This window comes from Copadichromis virginalis, linkage group LG2 (assembly GCF_057382275.1).
Source record: "Copadichromis virginalis isolate Kocher_CV1m ecotype Utaka linkage group LG2, C_Virginalis_male_GT1.1, whole genome shotgun sequence".
Lineage (NCBI taxonomy): Eukaryota > Metazoa > Chordata > Actinopteri > Cichliformes > Cichlidae > Copadichromis > Copadichromis virginalis.
Window position 1 is genome coordinate 32,428,879 of NC_140619.1, and position 17,920 is coordinate 32,446,798.

General features: G+C 39.3%; 1 protein-coding gene across 1 annotated transcript; it reads left to right on the top strand.

Moving 5' to 3' along the window:
* The first annotated feature begins 1,670 nt into the window (after positions 1–1,670).
* LOC146717764 (E3 ubiquitin-protein ligase RNF38-like) lies at positions 1,671–17,081 on the top strand. The gene is made up of 12 exons (XM_085430722.1): positions 1,671–3,138; positions 7,524–7,576; positions 7,770–7,951; positions 8,599–9,040; positions 9,750–9,890; positions 11,685–11,873; positions 12,494–12,655; positions 12,773–12,873; positions 13,837–13,915; positions 14,017–14,138; positions 14,576–14,675; positions 15,950–17,081. The coding sequence occupies exons 1-12, from the start codon at positions 2,853–2,855 to the stop codon at positions 16,010–16,012; spliced, it is 1,920 nt and encodes a 639-aa protein (XP_085286848.1). The 5' UTR covers positions 1,671–2,852; the 3' UTR covers positions 16,013–17,081.
* Positions 17,082–17,920: the final 839 nt, after the last annotated feature.

Genomic DNA, 17,920 nt, shown 5'->3' on the forward strand with positions numbered 1-17,920 from the left:
AGGAGGACAAAGGAGGGGGCAACAACTAAGCTGTAGTGCCTCTTCACCTCACTGTACAATACCTTGTGCAATACTTTTTGTAAATAGTCAACAGTGCAATAGACTCAATACTTGAAATGTGCAATTCACTTGTATTTTTATTTATTTTTTATTCCTATTTATTCTATTTATCCCCTTTGTATATTTTATTTATATTTGTCTCTGTATTTATATATATATATATATATATATATATATATATATATATATATATATATATATAAATATATATATATATATATATATATATATATATATAACAATTCTGTAACTGTAACTTCGGTCGTTGCTGTGCTTTTTTTGGAAGTCGAATTTCCCAGAGGAACCCACCCGAGGGATTAATAAAGTTCTATCTTATCTTATCTTATCTTATCTTACATGTATACTGTAAAGGAGAAACTGTGGAAGTCTTGAATCACTCATTTCGTTTTGTTTTCCTTCTAAAGTGCCAGACTTTTCTGTAATTGTTTTAAAGTAGCCTTGAGCAAAAGTCTTTCAAAGTTTTTCTTTGGACATTGGAATATTGTTTTTTACATTGAATCATTTAAGCACAAAAAGGCACCTAAATCTAGGGCTGAACCGGTGTTGTATCTACAAATAACAGAGGCCCTAGCAAGAAACCAATTTAAAATGGAATTGTAACGTATTTTTCTTACTACCAGACTGTCACAAAGGCACATCATTTGTTCCTTTAAAAAAAAAAAAAAAAGCCAAATCTATGAAAAATGCCAAAGATAACAGTTTGACAAGCATAAAATACTATTTCTGCACTAACAAGGTAATTCCCAAAAAGCTATTAGCCTAAGACTTGGCATGTCTCAGTATGGTGTGCAGTGAGTCCTTCAATATTTTGAGGAAACAGGCCTGAATGATTGATAATTCCAAACACACTGCCGATGCAGTTAAAGCAGTTAAGCTATCTTTGATTGACCTCCCCAAAGCCTGAATCTCAATACTATTGAAACGGTGTGGGATCGTCTTGACAGAAAACAGAACAAAAGGCAGCCAATATCCAAATAAGATCTTTGTCTTTCAAGAAGCCTGGAAGACTCTCCCTGAGGACTTACAGAAATTGCAGGAAAGCTTGCCTAAGATAATTCAGGCTGTGTTGAAGAATATAGGTGGCCATAACATATATTGACTTTCAATCTCATGACCATTGTACAAACTCTGTTTTCCTGATATACTGTATTTCCCTGTATGTTTGCTGCCCCTATTTCTCATTTCTTAGAAAAATATAAAGAATAATGACTCAAGACTTTTGGACAGTACTGTATAATTTGTGATCACAGCACAAGAATAAATATTTTCTGCGTGGAAACCGAATAAACGGACTTAGGTTTACGCAGTGCATTGGTGAGTATCCGTGTATGTGGAGCACATCCAGCTGAAAAAGCCCCGGGATGCCAGCGGCTCTCAAAGCCTTGTCTCATAGTATTTCTGCTTTGAAGCTGCTGAATAATTAATGAGCGGAGCTGACGCCTGCGGTTGGCCAGACAAAAATAGTCAATTCCGAAAACAAGCCAGTAGTTAAAGTCGACCTTGGCGCATGCTAATAAGACATATTTTGCTCTCGTCACTTTTCACTTTTCCTTGCTAGCGACTTTGTATAATTTTATATGAAAAGTAGAAAGCAATTTAGCAAAATGTCGTTCTGCTATCGATTGATGATGACTTGACAGCGATGCGAACCTCCCATTGATTGATCTCCACTACACTCCCCGCTGACCAGAGAAAACACTCGATAGCGAATGCGAGAGGGGATTTAAATTAGACATATACTGTCCACCTCAGTTCACGGACGAGGTAGCTGTTCGCTTTTTCATGTAGATAGGATATTCGCTATTTAGCTTTGCTCACCGACCAGCCTGACATTGACACGGAACGACGCTCGCTAGCTCGTAATGTCGGCACTGTTGGACTTGTTTTCCCCTCTAGACCCCGCTTCCTGTTAGCCTTGGGCTAGCTGGAAAATCGAATTTCTGCTAATGAACGAGTAGGTATAGTTAGCAAACGCAGAGGGGTGTAACTTTTCTGTTTACTGTAGGCAAGCCGCTGTGGTTTACTTCTAATTTATTGAAAAACTTATGCTAATAACTTTATTTTGCAAGCAACTACCGGGCGGCCGTTTTTTGTGTTTTGTTTTTAGTTCGCTAACGCTTTACAGCTAGCCATCTTGCTTATGTTTTGTGTTGTCGGATCGAAGTGTTTTATTTAGCTGGCTTTTTGGTGGCACAGAGCTGGCTATTATTTTCAGTTGTTCCTCAGCATAAGTCTCGGCAATGGTTTCACTGATATAAGACTTAATTCTGTGCGACCAGTGCTTATAAAATACTTTTATTTAATGTGGGGAAAGCCTGACTATTGACTGTGAAAACACAAAAGAGACGCAGAAAACGATTAAACCGTTCTAGTAATGAGGACAGCACTGACGATAACGGAGAGTTAAAACATAATTTTGTTGTACTGTATGCAGCTGTATTAATTTTGAATCCTTATGGTTTAAGAAAATAATAAGCGGTTTTTCGTTAAGTTGAGCGGCACCGATAGCAAAAAGGAGAAAGTGGATGGAGTCGATGCAGATGGTGCTTGTGCGACATACGAGGGCTGTGCTTCCCTGAACCTGCTGCCTTCAGGTGTCTCATCTCATTAAAACAATAGCTTTAAATGCCTCAGAAAACACTCGCAGTAGCAGGTGATCGTCAGAGGTAACTGGGCGGGTAGAGAGAGAGAGACGGAAAAGCGGTCTAAAGAGCGAGGCACCTGCCCGTACGTCACATTACATCCACCACCGCCGTCGTCCTTTTCTAGCCATGGACCCCCCGAGGACTCGTTCGCGGTCTCGGTCTGGCTTCTTTCATTTCGCCATGAACGGCAGCGTTGGAAGCAACGGCGGCGCTAACGCGATCGGTAACGGGGGCTTGATGAGCGCCAGCGGCGGAGGGGTGAACTACCCGCAGCAGAGCAACTCTAGCTGGGCGCCGCACCACGGAGGTCGTAGCTACCCCGAGAACCAGCAGCAGCACACCCAGGGGAGCTACCTGTCCGCAGGGGCGCAGCGCCACTCTTCACACGGAGCTCACAGGCATCCCGGAGCCGGTAAGCAGGGTTAAGTAGTCGGGGCCTGCAGCCCGGCTAGATGCATTGCATCTACATTACATACTAACACAGGATGGATCCCTCCTCTGAGGGATGCAGCCTCATCACTAGCAGCTTAAAAGGCTTGGTGTTTTCACTGCCAGCTGTTGCTTGAAAGGCCAGCTATGGGTCGCTGCTCGGTAGGCAGCAGTCTCTTTTCTTTAGAGGTTTGGTCAGCGTTTACTCATGTAAATAGGGAAAACCAAGTTCACAAACTTTGTCTTGTATGTCATTGGAAAATGGACTGGTTCTTATGTAACGCTTTTCTGCTCTCTCTGAGCACTCAAAGCACTGTATTCAACATGCCCCATTCACACAAACACTTGTTTCTAGGCTTAAGTGCTTTTTATCTGACATTCAGCTTCTGGTTAGTATCTTGCCCAACTTGCCAAACTATCTTGCCAAACCCCCAACCTTCCGATTAGTAGGTGACCTACTCTACCTCCTGAGCTGACTTTATTTCCAGAATTCAACTTGCCCTGCCCACAGTAGAAACTAAGCACTGCAGATAAATCAAAAATAATATTATTCTATTGGCCTGCAACTTCTCCCTGTATAAACTTATTTGTAGCTTAACTGGAAGACTATGACTTTTATATGTCTTAGTTTTATCATCCAAGTAACGGTTAATGATTGATGTTTGAATAAGCATATTTGACTTTTTTCACATTTGGGGAAAAGTATATTTAAAATTGGCAGGGAACATGTTGTTGTTGTTGTTGTTGTTTTTTTGAAAAATACAAAGGTTAAACTTGTAGAATTGCTTTTATTAATCTTTACAGAAATACAAAAAAAATGTAAAATGCATGTTAAGGATCAAGGAAACGGGTTATCTCTTATTGCAGTGTGTCTTGGAGTGTGCATTGTTCACACATCTCTAGAAATAGAGTGCAAATAGGTCACAAACTTTTCCTTGTATGTCATTGTCTGGCTTTATTCTCAGAATGCAAATGATCTTGGCTATTAGTAGACATTTCACACTGCAGATTTTTCCTAAGGCTAATCCAAGCACAGTTGTGCTTAAGGCCTCCAGATCACATCGTGTTACTCGTATGAATGCAGTTAAACAGTATAAGGAAAGTAACACCAAAAACATTCAGATTACTGTTATCTAGATAGAGATATTTAGCGATAAAGTTGAATTGCTTTTGACATTGAATAAAACAAATCTTTAAGTTCTTCAGACTGTAATCGTGTTCGCTATAGAGCAGCAGTGCAATTTCATTTATCAGATCAGAGACAAATGCATGAGCCCACTGGTTAAGACATCCCACATGCTCTTATTCAGTTTCTGCAAGACATGTATGAGAGGAGTCTGATTAATAGAGCAGTTGGAGCCTTGAAACAAGGCTTGTCCTTTTCTCGATAGTGATTTATTTTTAGTTTCAGTGCTGTGGTGCAGGCTGGCATTATACAGTTTTCCTTGTTTCATCCTTAAGCATTATACTCTTCAACTTGCATTTTACCCTGAGTAAAGCTTGATATTGTCTCAGATTAGTCAAATATGTCTTTCTTTACTGTATTTAGCCATTAACAAGTAAAGATTGATGTTGCTGAGTGCAGTTGTGTGGGCTCATTGTTTGTTTCATCACTTTCTCACATCAAATCTAATTGTACTGTCCGGTTTCCATCAAAGGTTTATTCAGTTAGCGGTGTTTCTTTACCAAACCCAAACTCGTCAACGAGACAACAGAAAAAAATGTAAACAGAAGAGGAAAAAGTGAATGAAACTCTCATAAAAGAAAATAACATTTGAGATTGCACATGAGCCTCTTTTTGTTTATTATCTCACCACTAGCACCACTCTTTAGTGTTCAGCAAGTTTCCAGTGAAAAGTGACTGGAAGCCCTCTGTAAAACTAGACTGGCTTCCCTCAAAGGCAAACAAAAGTGCAGGGAATGAATGAAAGCAGGCTTTTAATGGTGCCATGTCGTAATAGAAGAAACTGTTGCCAAACAGCCAAAATGAGCCACATAGACAGACTCTCACAGAAACACACGCTTCCCAAATTGACAGACCAAAGTAGGGTTTGTGTGAATGACTTCAGCACTATATTTCCCATCTGTGTGAGCTGTCTTCTTATTCCTCTTAGCAGCTGCACATGCCTCATCCTTTGTGGCAGGGGTTTGTGTGTAAAATGTTCTCTGTGTGTAAGCAAAGCAACACTGTGTATATTTAAGTGCATCACAGATTTTTTTTGTTTGCCAGGTCTTGTTTGTACATGTCACTGTATTACGCCTCTTGGCATCACTTTATGCAGAATGTGACAGGGTTGGATTTGGGGTTGTTAAAAATGTATCTAACTGCCTTACCTCTGTTATGTTCTCCTCCTATTTTTTTCTCTTCCATTTTCAAGCAATGTCATCACTTGGTATAGCTGTAATAGCTGGCTGACATTGTAGTTACATATTTAGACATCTTCATCTGCAGATTCTATTTGTAAATCGAGTGGTTCTCTGATTACATCCTGTCTCTCCCACATGATACTTGAAGTTTTTGAACTTCAGCTAAAGAGCATGAACAAATTGCTTCTTGATGACAGCTGATGCTCTGAGTTCACTACCCTGCTCGACTCAATTGTCTGTTGTAAAAGAAATGGTGTCAGTCTCCCATCAGCAGCCATGCTCAAAGGGAAGCAAGGTCGCATCTACACACCAACAGAACCTGTCCAGTCAGACTCACCATCCCCTCTCCTAGCTTCCCGGGATGAATCAGCATATACCGGCCTAATTCTGCATAAACTGCATGGCCATCTGAGGCCCAGAACCCTATGAGGTCTAAAGAAAAAGGGATGGTTTGATGAATAAACATGTAAGCCAATGTACTGGCCCAAATGTTGGCTAGACACTCAATCACCCGTCCCTCTGTTCTCCGCAGCCACTAGCGGGGCATCTTTGAGCTGTCACTATCGGCAGACTTCACATGGCTCTGGAGTGGCGTCGCAAAGACAAGAAAGGGGTAGGGGGCTGCCTTCAGATCTGTTGTTTCTGAGGAGGCAGAAAGGGCTGTCTGGATGAGAGAGGTTTACAGAGGAAGAAACAGAAAAGCATGAGGGGAGGAGTTCCCCCCCCCCCCCCCCCCCCTCCTCTTTTTGGTGATTAAAGGTTTTTTGGGGAACTGCTTAGAGGAAACTCTTGTCAGCCAAGTTCAAGGACATCCTTCTTAAGCTGCTGAAAGGTCTGCATGCACATGTTGCTTCCAGACTGCACATGTGGACTGTTAGATAAACAGATAGGAGAGCACTGTGTTTTTCTGAGATTACGTTTATAGCATTAGTGGTTTATTCAGCAATGTTATTTTTAGTTTTAGGTTTTTGGGCGGGGGGCACATACTAATTTCAATCCCTTTTAGTGATGCTCTGTTGATCTTATAAAATAGATTCTTTATCAGAAACAAAGCTGTCATTGCAAACCTGATAGTGCTTGACTAACCTGCTTAGAAAATCTTTAGCACACTAAAAGTGGGTCAACATGACATTTGAAGCCAAGATTCTTGCTAATACTTTGTACGTGAAGGGGATAGTCAGCAGGTATAGGGTCACTCCAGTTTATGGGCTAATGCTAGGGGGTTCAGTTGTTAAATGTATTGTGAAATGCAAAAAAAAAAAGTAGTAATGAGCATGTCCATCATAATTTGCCAAAAGATCTCTTTAGATTGCAGGATAAATGCATATCTTCACATTTGAGAAGCTGAATTCAGGAAATGTTTGGAACTATTGCATGATAGGAATAGCACCTATTATCGCTTTTTATGTTATTTTCCTTATCTTCATTATCAATAATTTTCCTTCTTTATGCTACAAAAGTGGGTAAAGTAGTTATTTGCATTTGAAGTAGGTCACATTTTAAAAATCAAAAAGTTGCTCTGGCGTGTTATACGTGTGTGTGTGTGTGTGTGTGTGTGTGTGTGTGTGTGTGTGCGTGTGTGCGGGCTTTTCATGTAAGATCAGAGGGAGTGAGCTAGCGAGGAGACGTCCAGGGTGACATCTTCCAGAGATGACTCGCTTTCTTGTCTGCTCATTTAAAGCAGAGAATTTAAGTTTGTTTAGAAGACAAACCCTATGGGAGGGCAAAGCACTTTTCTGGTTGTGTAACAAAATGTCACATTTTTGTTTTCTACGTTGGACTTTGTGGTGTGAAGTCTTTAGAAATGTTTAGGCAAGAAAAGGAAAATAAAATGCCAGAGGCAGCCAGTTACCTGTGTATGTTTGTGTGTTGCGGGTGGTGTATTTTTGTCTGCTTGGCTTGCAAATGTCCATGTGTCTTGTGATGTTTTCCTCAGTCCTGTCTTATCTGATTATGATATTTTTTTTTTTTTTTTTTTTTTTAAATCTGTGCGGCCGGCAGGAGGAGTGCTACATTTTCATTCAGATAACGTGTGCAGCGAGGATCGGGACAAAGTAAGTATGAAACATGACCACCGCCTGTTTTCCTTGCTCTTTTTCTGGTTTAAATAGAATTTGTATTTCATTGTGCTCTCTTTCTTATTCATCCTCTCCCTTATTGTTCTCACTTTTTTTTTTTTTTTTTTTTTTTTTTCCCCCTCTAACCGAACATTTGTGGTTTCCTCTCCTCCCTCACCTCTGTGTCCAGATGGAAGACAGCCCAAGCCCAAAAAGGCAGCGTCTTTCCCAGCAGTCCATGTTAGATTTAAACTCCGCCCCACCCTCAACTCCTTCCTCTCCCATTCGCCCCTGGGAGCTGCCGCCGAGTCGCAGACCACACCCTCACTACATGCCAGAGCGATGCCACACACCCCTTCGAAACCGTCGCAGGTTTGTGTCTGACACAAATGCATACAAACAGACTTCATTAATAAATTTAATTTTTCAGCCTGTAAATGTAATGACTTATGACAGATTGGAGATCTTGCAATAGTATCTTTGAATTTGTCTGTATTAATATTTATTATGCTCAGTTTTATTAGTTGGCAGCTGGCAACTTATATTTTGTGGCATATTAGTGTCTGTGTTCTATGTGACTGGAATAAATTTTAGTATTATCTTCTCATATTTTCTAGTATAATTAAATTAATCAGATGTGTTAAATCAGGAAGGTCTATTGAGGTTACAAAAACAAAATACTTGAATGTATTAAGGTATCAGATACACAGCAATTTGCTCTGATGCATTGCAATCTGCATGCATTTGTGAATTTTCACTTGTTATAGTGTATTTGGCTGTTTGTCTGAATGTTAGAATTGATTTGAATATCTGAATGAAAAATTCCATTTCAGAAAGCTTAATAACTTGAATACTAATCTGCCTGTTGAGTGGTTTTGACTCTTGTTTGGTTAAATGATTAGGAATTAAAGTTTTAGTCATGTTGCCATTGGTGGCTTATCAGGTGTCTTTCATGATGCAAATGTCAACATAACTCCTTCTGCCTCTTCTTTAGTTTTTCCTTCTTTCTTCCACCTCAGCCCTCCAATGAGACGTCAGCGTGGCCGGAGAGACCGTCTGACCCGACACCACCACCACCACTCCCACAACAACAACAACCATCACCACTACAACAGCAACAACAATCACCACCATCACCCCAATGCCCACCATCATCATCATCACCACCACCACCTGCACTCCCATAACGGCCCTTCACCTGGCCATCAGGATGAAAACTACCGCCATCCGGCTCCTTCACAGGGCTACCCACCCTATAACCAGCAGCTTCCCCGAGGGCCTGGGGCAGGGCCCGGGCCTGAAGAACGCCCTGGGTACCATCCTCCAAATCCCTCCCCGAGGCCTCTTCACCAGTCTCCAAACCTTTCTCCCAGGCTTCTGCACCCTGCAGCTCATCCACAGCACCCACACGCCCACCCTTCCCAGCAACAAAGCAGTGTGGTGTTGGATCTTCATGAGCAGGTGGGTTCAAAGCAGATGATGTAACCTGTTTTAGGAAAGAAAAATAATTGAATTCCTGTTAACTGAATCATTTTCTGTGCTTTTGTCTCCTTTTGTTTTTTAACTCTGCTTAAGATTGAGAGATGGGTGCAAATAACACTCTAAGATGCAAACAAGTCAATGTGAAAATGAAAGCCTATCACTCGTGGGTGTAAAAACTTATTTATGGCTGTAGATGGAGACTAATTAGTAATATAATTTTGTTTTGATCATACAGGTAAAAGGTTAATGCAGGGTTGTCTGTTAATATATCTGGCTTGTTTGTGTTTTATTCATCTCTACATGCATGAATACATAATCTTTACATAAATCAATACATATATTTTAATGCACATATCCAGCAGTCTTAAAGTAAGCATTTTGAACTTGTCTCTAGAAAAGAAAACATAATGAACAATGGATTTAATGATAACACAAAAAAGAAAAAAATGGAATAACGAGTTTTCAGCTGCAGGGAAATGCAGACCTCAGGGTTATCATCTGCTTGATTTGTGCTCCACAACAAGTATAAATCTGTGGTGTTAGCAGTGATCCATGAAGTTTTAAAATTTGTTATTTACAACTCGGACAATGTGGATTAAGTCTGCTAACTCCAGCTATCCAGCTTTTAATTAAAATTTACAGCCATAAAGTGGCAGACCTTTTTTTTTCTGCTGATCTCCATATTTAGGGTTCGGCTCCAGTCTCGTATCCTGTGACACCACCGGGAGCGCCACCTGGCCTGCCACCTCGCTCTGCCCCACAGCAGATCCCAGCATGCTCTGTGGTCTTCAGTGGTCAACACTATCCTGTGTGCAGCGTCCCTCCTCCCGTGAGTGTTTTTGCTTTTTTGCACGTTTTTTGGTGATTTTCTGTTTTTTGTTGTTGTTGTTTTTTGTTTTTTTTAACCTTATGGTGAAATGGGGAGAATAGTGACAGTTTCTTAAGGGAGAAACTGCTAAACTGAATATCTGAGCTGAATATAATTTCATCCGAGACTCAAGGTAGAAAATAATACTAATTTAAAAAAAAGTTTGGCTACAAGAAAAAGAAAAGATAAAAAAGATTATATTAAATGAAGAATATGTTTGTTAAAAGGATAAAGTCTAGAGAAAAGATGGCCTTTCTCTTTAGTATTTTGTTTTCTTTACATGCAAGTTATTTTTATGGCAATTCTGAGAATTTTGTGGCTGATGTTCTGGGAAAACTGCAAATAATTACCTGAAGGAGGTAATAAAAAATAAATAAATAAATAGTACCGTATTTTTCGGACCATAAGGCGCACCAGATTATAAGGTGCATTAGGCAAAACAAAACGGTCAGATAACTCAAACTTTACTCAACTCATTCTTCTTGCTTCCTCTTTTCCGTACCATTGATTCATTAATGTTGAATTCTCTCGCTGCTGCTCTATTCCCATGTTGTTGTATATTAATGACTAACCTCGTATTGTGGATGGATTTTCTCAGTTGTTCTCCTTCCTGAAGTTTGGTCCCTTTACAGCATCCTGCCATGCTATTGCATTTGTCTCCAACCATCCGGAACTCTCATGTTTATTGAGTCACTGCTGTTTAGTTTCATGTTTTTATTTATATTGGAAGTGAAAGCAGAGCTGTACATTTTAATTATTTCAGAAATCTCTCAGTCAGAACATGGTATATCATGTTTAGGTGGAAACTAGCGAGCTCACTTCTAACTCCATTAAATTTAATACATTCTGTTTTCATGGATGCCTGGATATTAAACTTCATTGTTAACGCTGACCGTTTTATTAAAGATGAAAGAATTTAGACAGTTTTTAACTCTTACTGATGTCGCAGTGTTCGTTTGACTTTGGGACTCCTGACTACGGTAGTCGTAATGCTCCGACAATCCATCAAGTGGTGTGGCTTCGTAGCTTACCAGAGTCGTACTAAAACATTTTTTGACAGATTTTTGAGTGTTGTGTATCACATAAAATCGGTTCGAGGTCAGTAAGCAGAACCAGAATTCATACATAAGGCGCCCTGTCGATTTTTGAGAAAATTAAAGGACTTTAAGTGCGTCTTATAGTGCGAAAAAAAGGATAGTAGTTTTGATCCCACGCATGGTCAGAGGGGTTTCTGAATTTTTCCGTGAACAAACAAAAGCATACAAAAGTATTATCAATTTATGAATACATTTTATGCATGCATGATTTGAACACAAAAAAATCTATGCTCTTCAGAAGTGTTGTAGTTTGTTCAGATGTGTTTTTTAGAGAGTCTTTCTCTTGGCAACCCATGCTTGTTCTTTCCTTTTCTAATTAACCAACAAACAGCCAAAACTTCTGCTTTTAAAGAGCCGATCATAATTTGTTGATCTTCATTTAATCTAGTGCATTTGATTAGCACCAGCTGGCCTCTACGTCACTGCCTAATTTGGAAGTGGCAAAAGTGTACTTACTTTTTCACAGGGCTGTATTTCATTTTTTGTTTTGGAATTAAAGTAGTTATAGGTGTAAATAAGCATTTTATCGACATGAATTCAAATCATGTCTGTTAAATGTTACTTAATCTTCTTCTGTTATTTTTATTTATCTATTTATTTAAGAAATCCTTTTTTGTAACATACTTTAACAAGTGAAACTTTTGTGTGTTTCTGCTAGGTCCTTCAGACTTGTTCTGTACAGCACTTACCGATGCCCTACCCATTCCCATCACTGTTGTCCAGTGATCCGGCCTTCCTGCTCCCTCCACCTCATCTCACCCATACCCCCACACATCTTTCCCACCATCCACCTCATTTGCCTCAGCCTGGACAGTTTGGACCATATCCAGCACAGCAGGCCCGTTCGGTGAGTGGGAAACCTTTTGATAACTTGGTATCAAATACAGCTTTTGTATTAGGTGTTTTAATTTAAGCTAGTAGTTAGTCAGTCGAGATCTTTCTGGGAAGCTTTCAAAATTCCTCCTGGAATTTCAAAAACTGTAAACTTTATAAAAACGTCTTACGAAGTTCAAGCTAAATGGGTGATGCATATTTTAAACACTAGAGTTGAAGCAGTTTGTGGTACTCTTGAGTTTTGGCAACAAATGAGTATATGTACTGAAACTGTGGTATTGACAGCTCTTTTGTGCACATTTTGTCTTTGCACAGCTTTAATCTAAAACTTTATTTCATTTGCATTGGCTACATGTTAAAGCAGCTGCCAATTAACTGATTAAAAAACGATTTCAGAGATAATTCAATTGTTTTTTTTTTTTTTCTTTCTGAATTCAGTTATTTCTTTTCTTTATCCCTTTTGTAAACACTTGTATTTCAAAGGTTGAAACTTTCTTTCTTAATCCCATTCAGACTCTTTAATTAAATTTATTAAGTTGTTAAGTTGCTTCTTATGCTGTAATAACAGGAAAAATCCTGGGCAATATCACCTATATGTTTTGAATTTTAACATTTTGTCCTTGATCTCCTCAGCCGTTACAGAGGATAGAGAATGATGTTGAGCTGCTTGGTGAGCATCTGTCTTTGGGTGCTGGGCTTCACTATCCTCCTGCCACCCACCCTGCACTCACCCCACACTCCACACAACTCCACTTCCTGTCCCATGACCCCCTGCCACAGGAATTCTTTGGAGTGGTGAGCATTTACAATAATTTATAAAATATGTTTATTTCATCCCACTGAAGTGTTATATAAAAAAATGTAATGCTGTGCAAATCATCTGACTTGTATTTGTTGTATCTCTCCACCTAGTCCTATCCAAACTTCATTCCTCGCCGTCTCCCAGGGCGACGGTACCGCTCCCAGCAGCTGCCACCTTCGCCTTACCACCCCAGCCTCTTGCCTTACTTCCTGTAAGTAGAACGGGGAATAAATTCACTTAGAATGATTTTTTTAAATTATCTTTAGACAAATATCCAGAGTGTATCAGAAAGAATAATCTGATTTCAAAAGATTATATTGTTTTTGAAGTAATGGACATAGAAGCTTGTGGTAAATTTTAAAATACATGGCTGAATATAAAATTTTGTTCAAAACCTCAGTGCGTCCCCCTCCAGACAGACAGCATATGTCCACATGATAGTCCAAGTCTTCCTATACTTTTGTGACCATGTCTGGAGTCACTGCAGCCACTGCTGTTATGCTACTTACCTACAACCACATAAAACTGATGACTTCCCTCTTTCTTACTGTATGTGTTTCAGTCATTACCGGTGGACAGCTGCAGAATTAAAGGACTTTTAAATCGGCTCATTCTTTTTAATTTACCTGATATTTATTGCTGGAATGTGAATATTTATTAGTGTGTTATTGATAAATATGTTAATTTTGCTGCGTGTTTAAAAGAACCGAAGAACAAATCTTGTCCACACCGACAAAATAAAAGCAAATTAATAAAGTCGAGATATGAGATGCAGCCATTAAGACTTGAGCATGGTCATTGAAAATCCCCTTGAGGCTAAGGAACTAATACAGAGTTTATTTATTTAAACAAAGAATACAATGACTGCAGTGCAGGCTATTGGTTAGATTTTACTGATCCCCTAATGAGTCTTCATCCAAACTGTGTTTAAGGTCAAGATGATATTTGTCATTTTTACAGGTACTTTTCAATTTCCACTCCTGGATTTGACTGTTTGTGAGCCACCTTGACTTAATTTTCATTATTTTGTACTATACAGCCAAGCAGTGACAACAAAACATAACTTTATTGCAATGTGAAGTACAAAAAGTAACTTTGTATTGTGATGATTCAAGAGCTGAATTAACTACTATGTTATTAATGTTTTGGTTTGTGTTAAATCGCTCTTCTGTAGATCAATGCTGCCAGTCCAGCCAGGTCCTGCAATCAGTCTAGAGCTGGATGTCGATGATGGTGAAGTGGAAAATTATGAGGTTTGTTCTTGCCATTCTTTAGCATTTTGGTTTTGCATTTCCTGGTGTGCAGGGTGGGGGAGAGACTCTAATTCTACTGTCGCTGATGTTTTCTCCCACAGGCTCTGCTGAACCTTGCTGAGCGCCTGGGAGAGGCTAAACTCCGGGGACTGACCAAGGGAGACATAGAACAGCTTCCTTCTTATCGATTTAATCCAAATAACCATCAGTCTGAGCAAACACTGTGAGTACTTCCCTTTTAGAAACTATGTACTTGCTAATAATGGACAATTATCCTAATTATTTTTTTATTTATTTATTTTTTTCAGCTACTCAGGGTTGAGAATCTCATTGTGGACTTTTATCGATAACAGACTGTCTTTGTACATTTTATTTAGCATATTTATAGTTTTGAAAGCTTCTGAGGGCTTAACACACTAATATCACCCATAAACTCTCTCTAATGGGGTTGGATACCATGAGAAATATGTTCACATTCAAAATGTGCATATTTTTTAGTAAAGCGTACATCCAAGTGACCTTTTTCAAAATAATTTCCACAGATACCCTAAGTTACTGGCCTAACTAAATCTGCCTGAATGCACTGTCTGTCATTTAGAAAGTGTCAAAAAGGTCTCTTCTTTTGCTGTAATTTGTGTGTTAATAGCTATCTCATTGCAGGTGTGTGGTATGTATGAGTGATTTTGAGTCGCGTCAACTGCTTAGAGTTTTGCCCTGCAGTCATGAGTTCCACGGAAAGTGCGTCGACAAGTGGCTGAGGGTACGTGTGTCCAGCATGAAGCCCACCAGCTTATGCTGATCTCTGTTACACACACATATTTACAGTTAGCCAAGGCTTATTGCGCATTGTTTGGCAACAGATTCACATCACTGTTCACACATGGCATTAACATCAAAATAAGTGCTCACTCCAAGTGTAAATTTGAGTCCTCTCAAGACACTTTAAGGGATGATCTGATAACCTAAACCAGATTTTGAGCTGGTCTCAGCCACATAAGGTCACTTTGTTTTTCAAGTGAGCATGAAATTGTGCCTGAGGCCTCATTATGAAAGACTGCCCTGCTCATTGATGACCTCTGTGCAAGCATAATAGTGCGCTCATTGGCTCTCAAATGAGATACACAGTGCCTTTTAATGTTTGTAAATGATAAAGACAGTTTATGAGTGTGTTAAACACCTTGGGTGATCTGGTTTGCCAGGAATGTATCAAAGAATAAACAGAGTCTAATATTGTTGTGATTTCTTCTTCTAACATTAATTTCTGGCAAACTAGTATTGAAAATTGCATCACTTTGGTCTCTGCAGAGAGAAGTGGCACACATTTTTCTTTTTTTTTTTTTTCTTTTTTCTTTTTCTTTTTCTTTTTTTTGCAAATGAAGCAGGAAAGTGAGAGACGCTCACAGGTTGTCACTTGAGACACATGTGGTGATGGATTCTAATGTCAAGTGTAAATTAGAGCTTTCTAAATGTAATAACATCATTCATGACCATGTGTGAACAGGGCAGAAGTCACCCAGCAAAGTGTTACATAACAAACCTGGAAAACTTTTTGGAAGTTGCTGAAAGGCACAAACCTAATCAGTCCAAGCACACATGTATTAAGATACACAGACACCTCTTAATTATAGGATTCTAGTGAGAATCTCACTCTTCAAGAGATCTGATAAATAGCAGAAGCAAGTCTCAGTCCAAGTGTGTTGAAATGTTTCTAAATTCATCTCATCTGATTTACTGAAATCTGTGAACTCGCACTAACCCCAGGATACTACAGTCAGAAGGTGCTGAAGATTTCATAAACACGTGATTTCCCACTGAAAATGCTAAATGAGGCTCTTGAACACCAAGTTCTTGTTGATCATACTAGTCTTATGATTTAGACACACGCTGCACTCTACAAAGCCTCAGTGTAAATTGGGTTAAAAGGGTTGCATATTGATTAAAAAATAAAATATCTAAGTGTGGGAACATGAAATCAGTATCCTGACTGAATATAAGGACCATCTCTCAAACCTAATTTGCTGTTTTCTCCCTCAGGCCAACAGGACGTGCCCCATTTGTCGAGCGGATGCCTCAGAGGTCCAGAGAGACTCGGAGTGACCACACGAGGGAGCCAGACACTCCTTAATGTCTGTCAGACATGTTCAGCACTGCCTGCTCTCTCTCTCTCTCTCTCTCTCACACACACACGCGCACACACACACTCTCACACCACAACCTTATATATTTGTGACCATAATCTTATGTTTGTGCAGCACTCTCTCTTCCTGTTTTCTTTTCATTCTTTGCCAAAATGTTGCATCCCCTCGTACATGTAATGTCATTTTCATGGGATGACTTCCTCTCGCACTTTTCTACCATGCAAATGCACAGAAGTCCTCCAGTATCTCCCGCTGTAGTGTGTGTTTGTGTGTGCGCGTGCGGGCGCGTACACGTGCATGCACCACACCTGTGCAACTGTTGCTGGGCCCATTCTGTAATGCAGGGCCGTGTGTGTGTGTGTGTGTGTGTGTGTGTGTGTGAGAGAGAGTGTGAGTGTTTTTTTGTTTTTGTTTTTTTTTGTTTTGTTTTTTTTTAAACATCTCCTGAAGCATGTCTGAGTTTTCTGTTGAGAAAAGTAAACAACATGTGAGAGCTTTTTGCTCTCATGAGTGACTGACTTTACTTCCTGTTTGTATGCTTATGCACTGTCTGTATGCATACTATGTGTGTATGTATGTTATAGACTTAAACCTTTTCTCTAGTTTGACACTAAGGGTCCATGCTGCCACTATAGTTCTTGGTTGCTTATTTGTTCAGTTTATTATTATTATTATTATTATTATTATTATTATTATTATTATTGTTATTATTATTATTGTTATTGTTATTATGGTTATTATTATTCAGCTATTATTAATGGTTATTTTCCTTCCTTGCAGTTACCTCATCATTCCGATTTTGTTCATCTTTCATTAAAAGCTTCACAGCACTACTTTGAAATTAAGCACATATATTTTTCTTTTCCTTTTTTTTCTTGGCAAAAATAATTTTGTCTGTGACTTTGCAGTGGCACATGTTAAATATATATATATATAAAAAACTTGCGCTCTCTCTCTCTCTCTCTATATATATATAAACTGTATAAATCTATGAATATCTGTATACCAAATAAAAGGCTTGATATGGACTTTTTAAATGTAGTAATTTGTATATTCTTTTTTTTTTCTCCTTTTTATTTTTTTTTTTTAACATTCAGCAGCAAAAATCATGTTTGGTTTGCTGGATTTCTAAACATGAAACTACAGACCGCTGCTGTGGATGACTCCCTATTTTTCAGAAGGTGTAACAACTTTCAGGTGACCACTGGGTGGTGTAACTGCTCTTCAAGACTGCCATCCCCACCTCCCTTGAGAACTTGTCACAGTTATTGGGGCTGATCCAACACTTCTGATGGCGTTCAAACTGATGATCAAGCGCCTAAAACCCTTTTGCACTCATGTTTAATTAAGTGAGAAGCCTCTTGACCTGGGGCTGATAAGTCCCCCCCATACTTTTTTTTTTTCTTTTTCTTTAAATATATCATCTTCCTACAAATCTTCATTCAGTCCCTCTTTCTTACACTTCTTGTTAGACCTGCATCTTCTGATCTACAACCTCATGTTCTGCCTTTTTCTCTCCTTCCTAGCACCTTTGTCCTTCCTGTAATGACTTTGGTGATTCTCGACCGCTTCCTGCACTACCCTGTTTTTCCTCTCTCCTTCAGTTGTGCTCACCACTTTTTTCCTCTCCACTGTCTTTTTACTTATGCATCTCCACCCACTCCTTTGACTTGCTTCCGCTGCATTGAAGGGGAAATAAGGGGGTTTTGGTCTAAAACTACCCAGTTGCTCCCGTGAAGCGCATAATCTGCCTTGTCTCGTGTTCTCTTTGCCACTCAGCTATTGTTTCCTGCCCATGGTTGTATGAGGCAAGTTCACCAAATTTTAATGGCACATAAAGCCCTCTTACAGTTTTTTCTGATTGCTT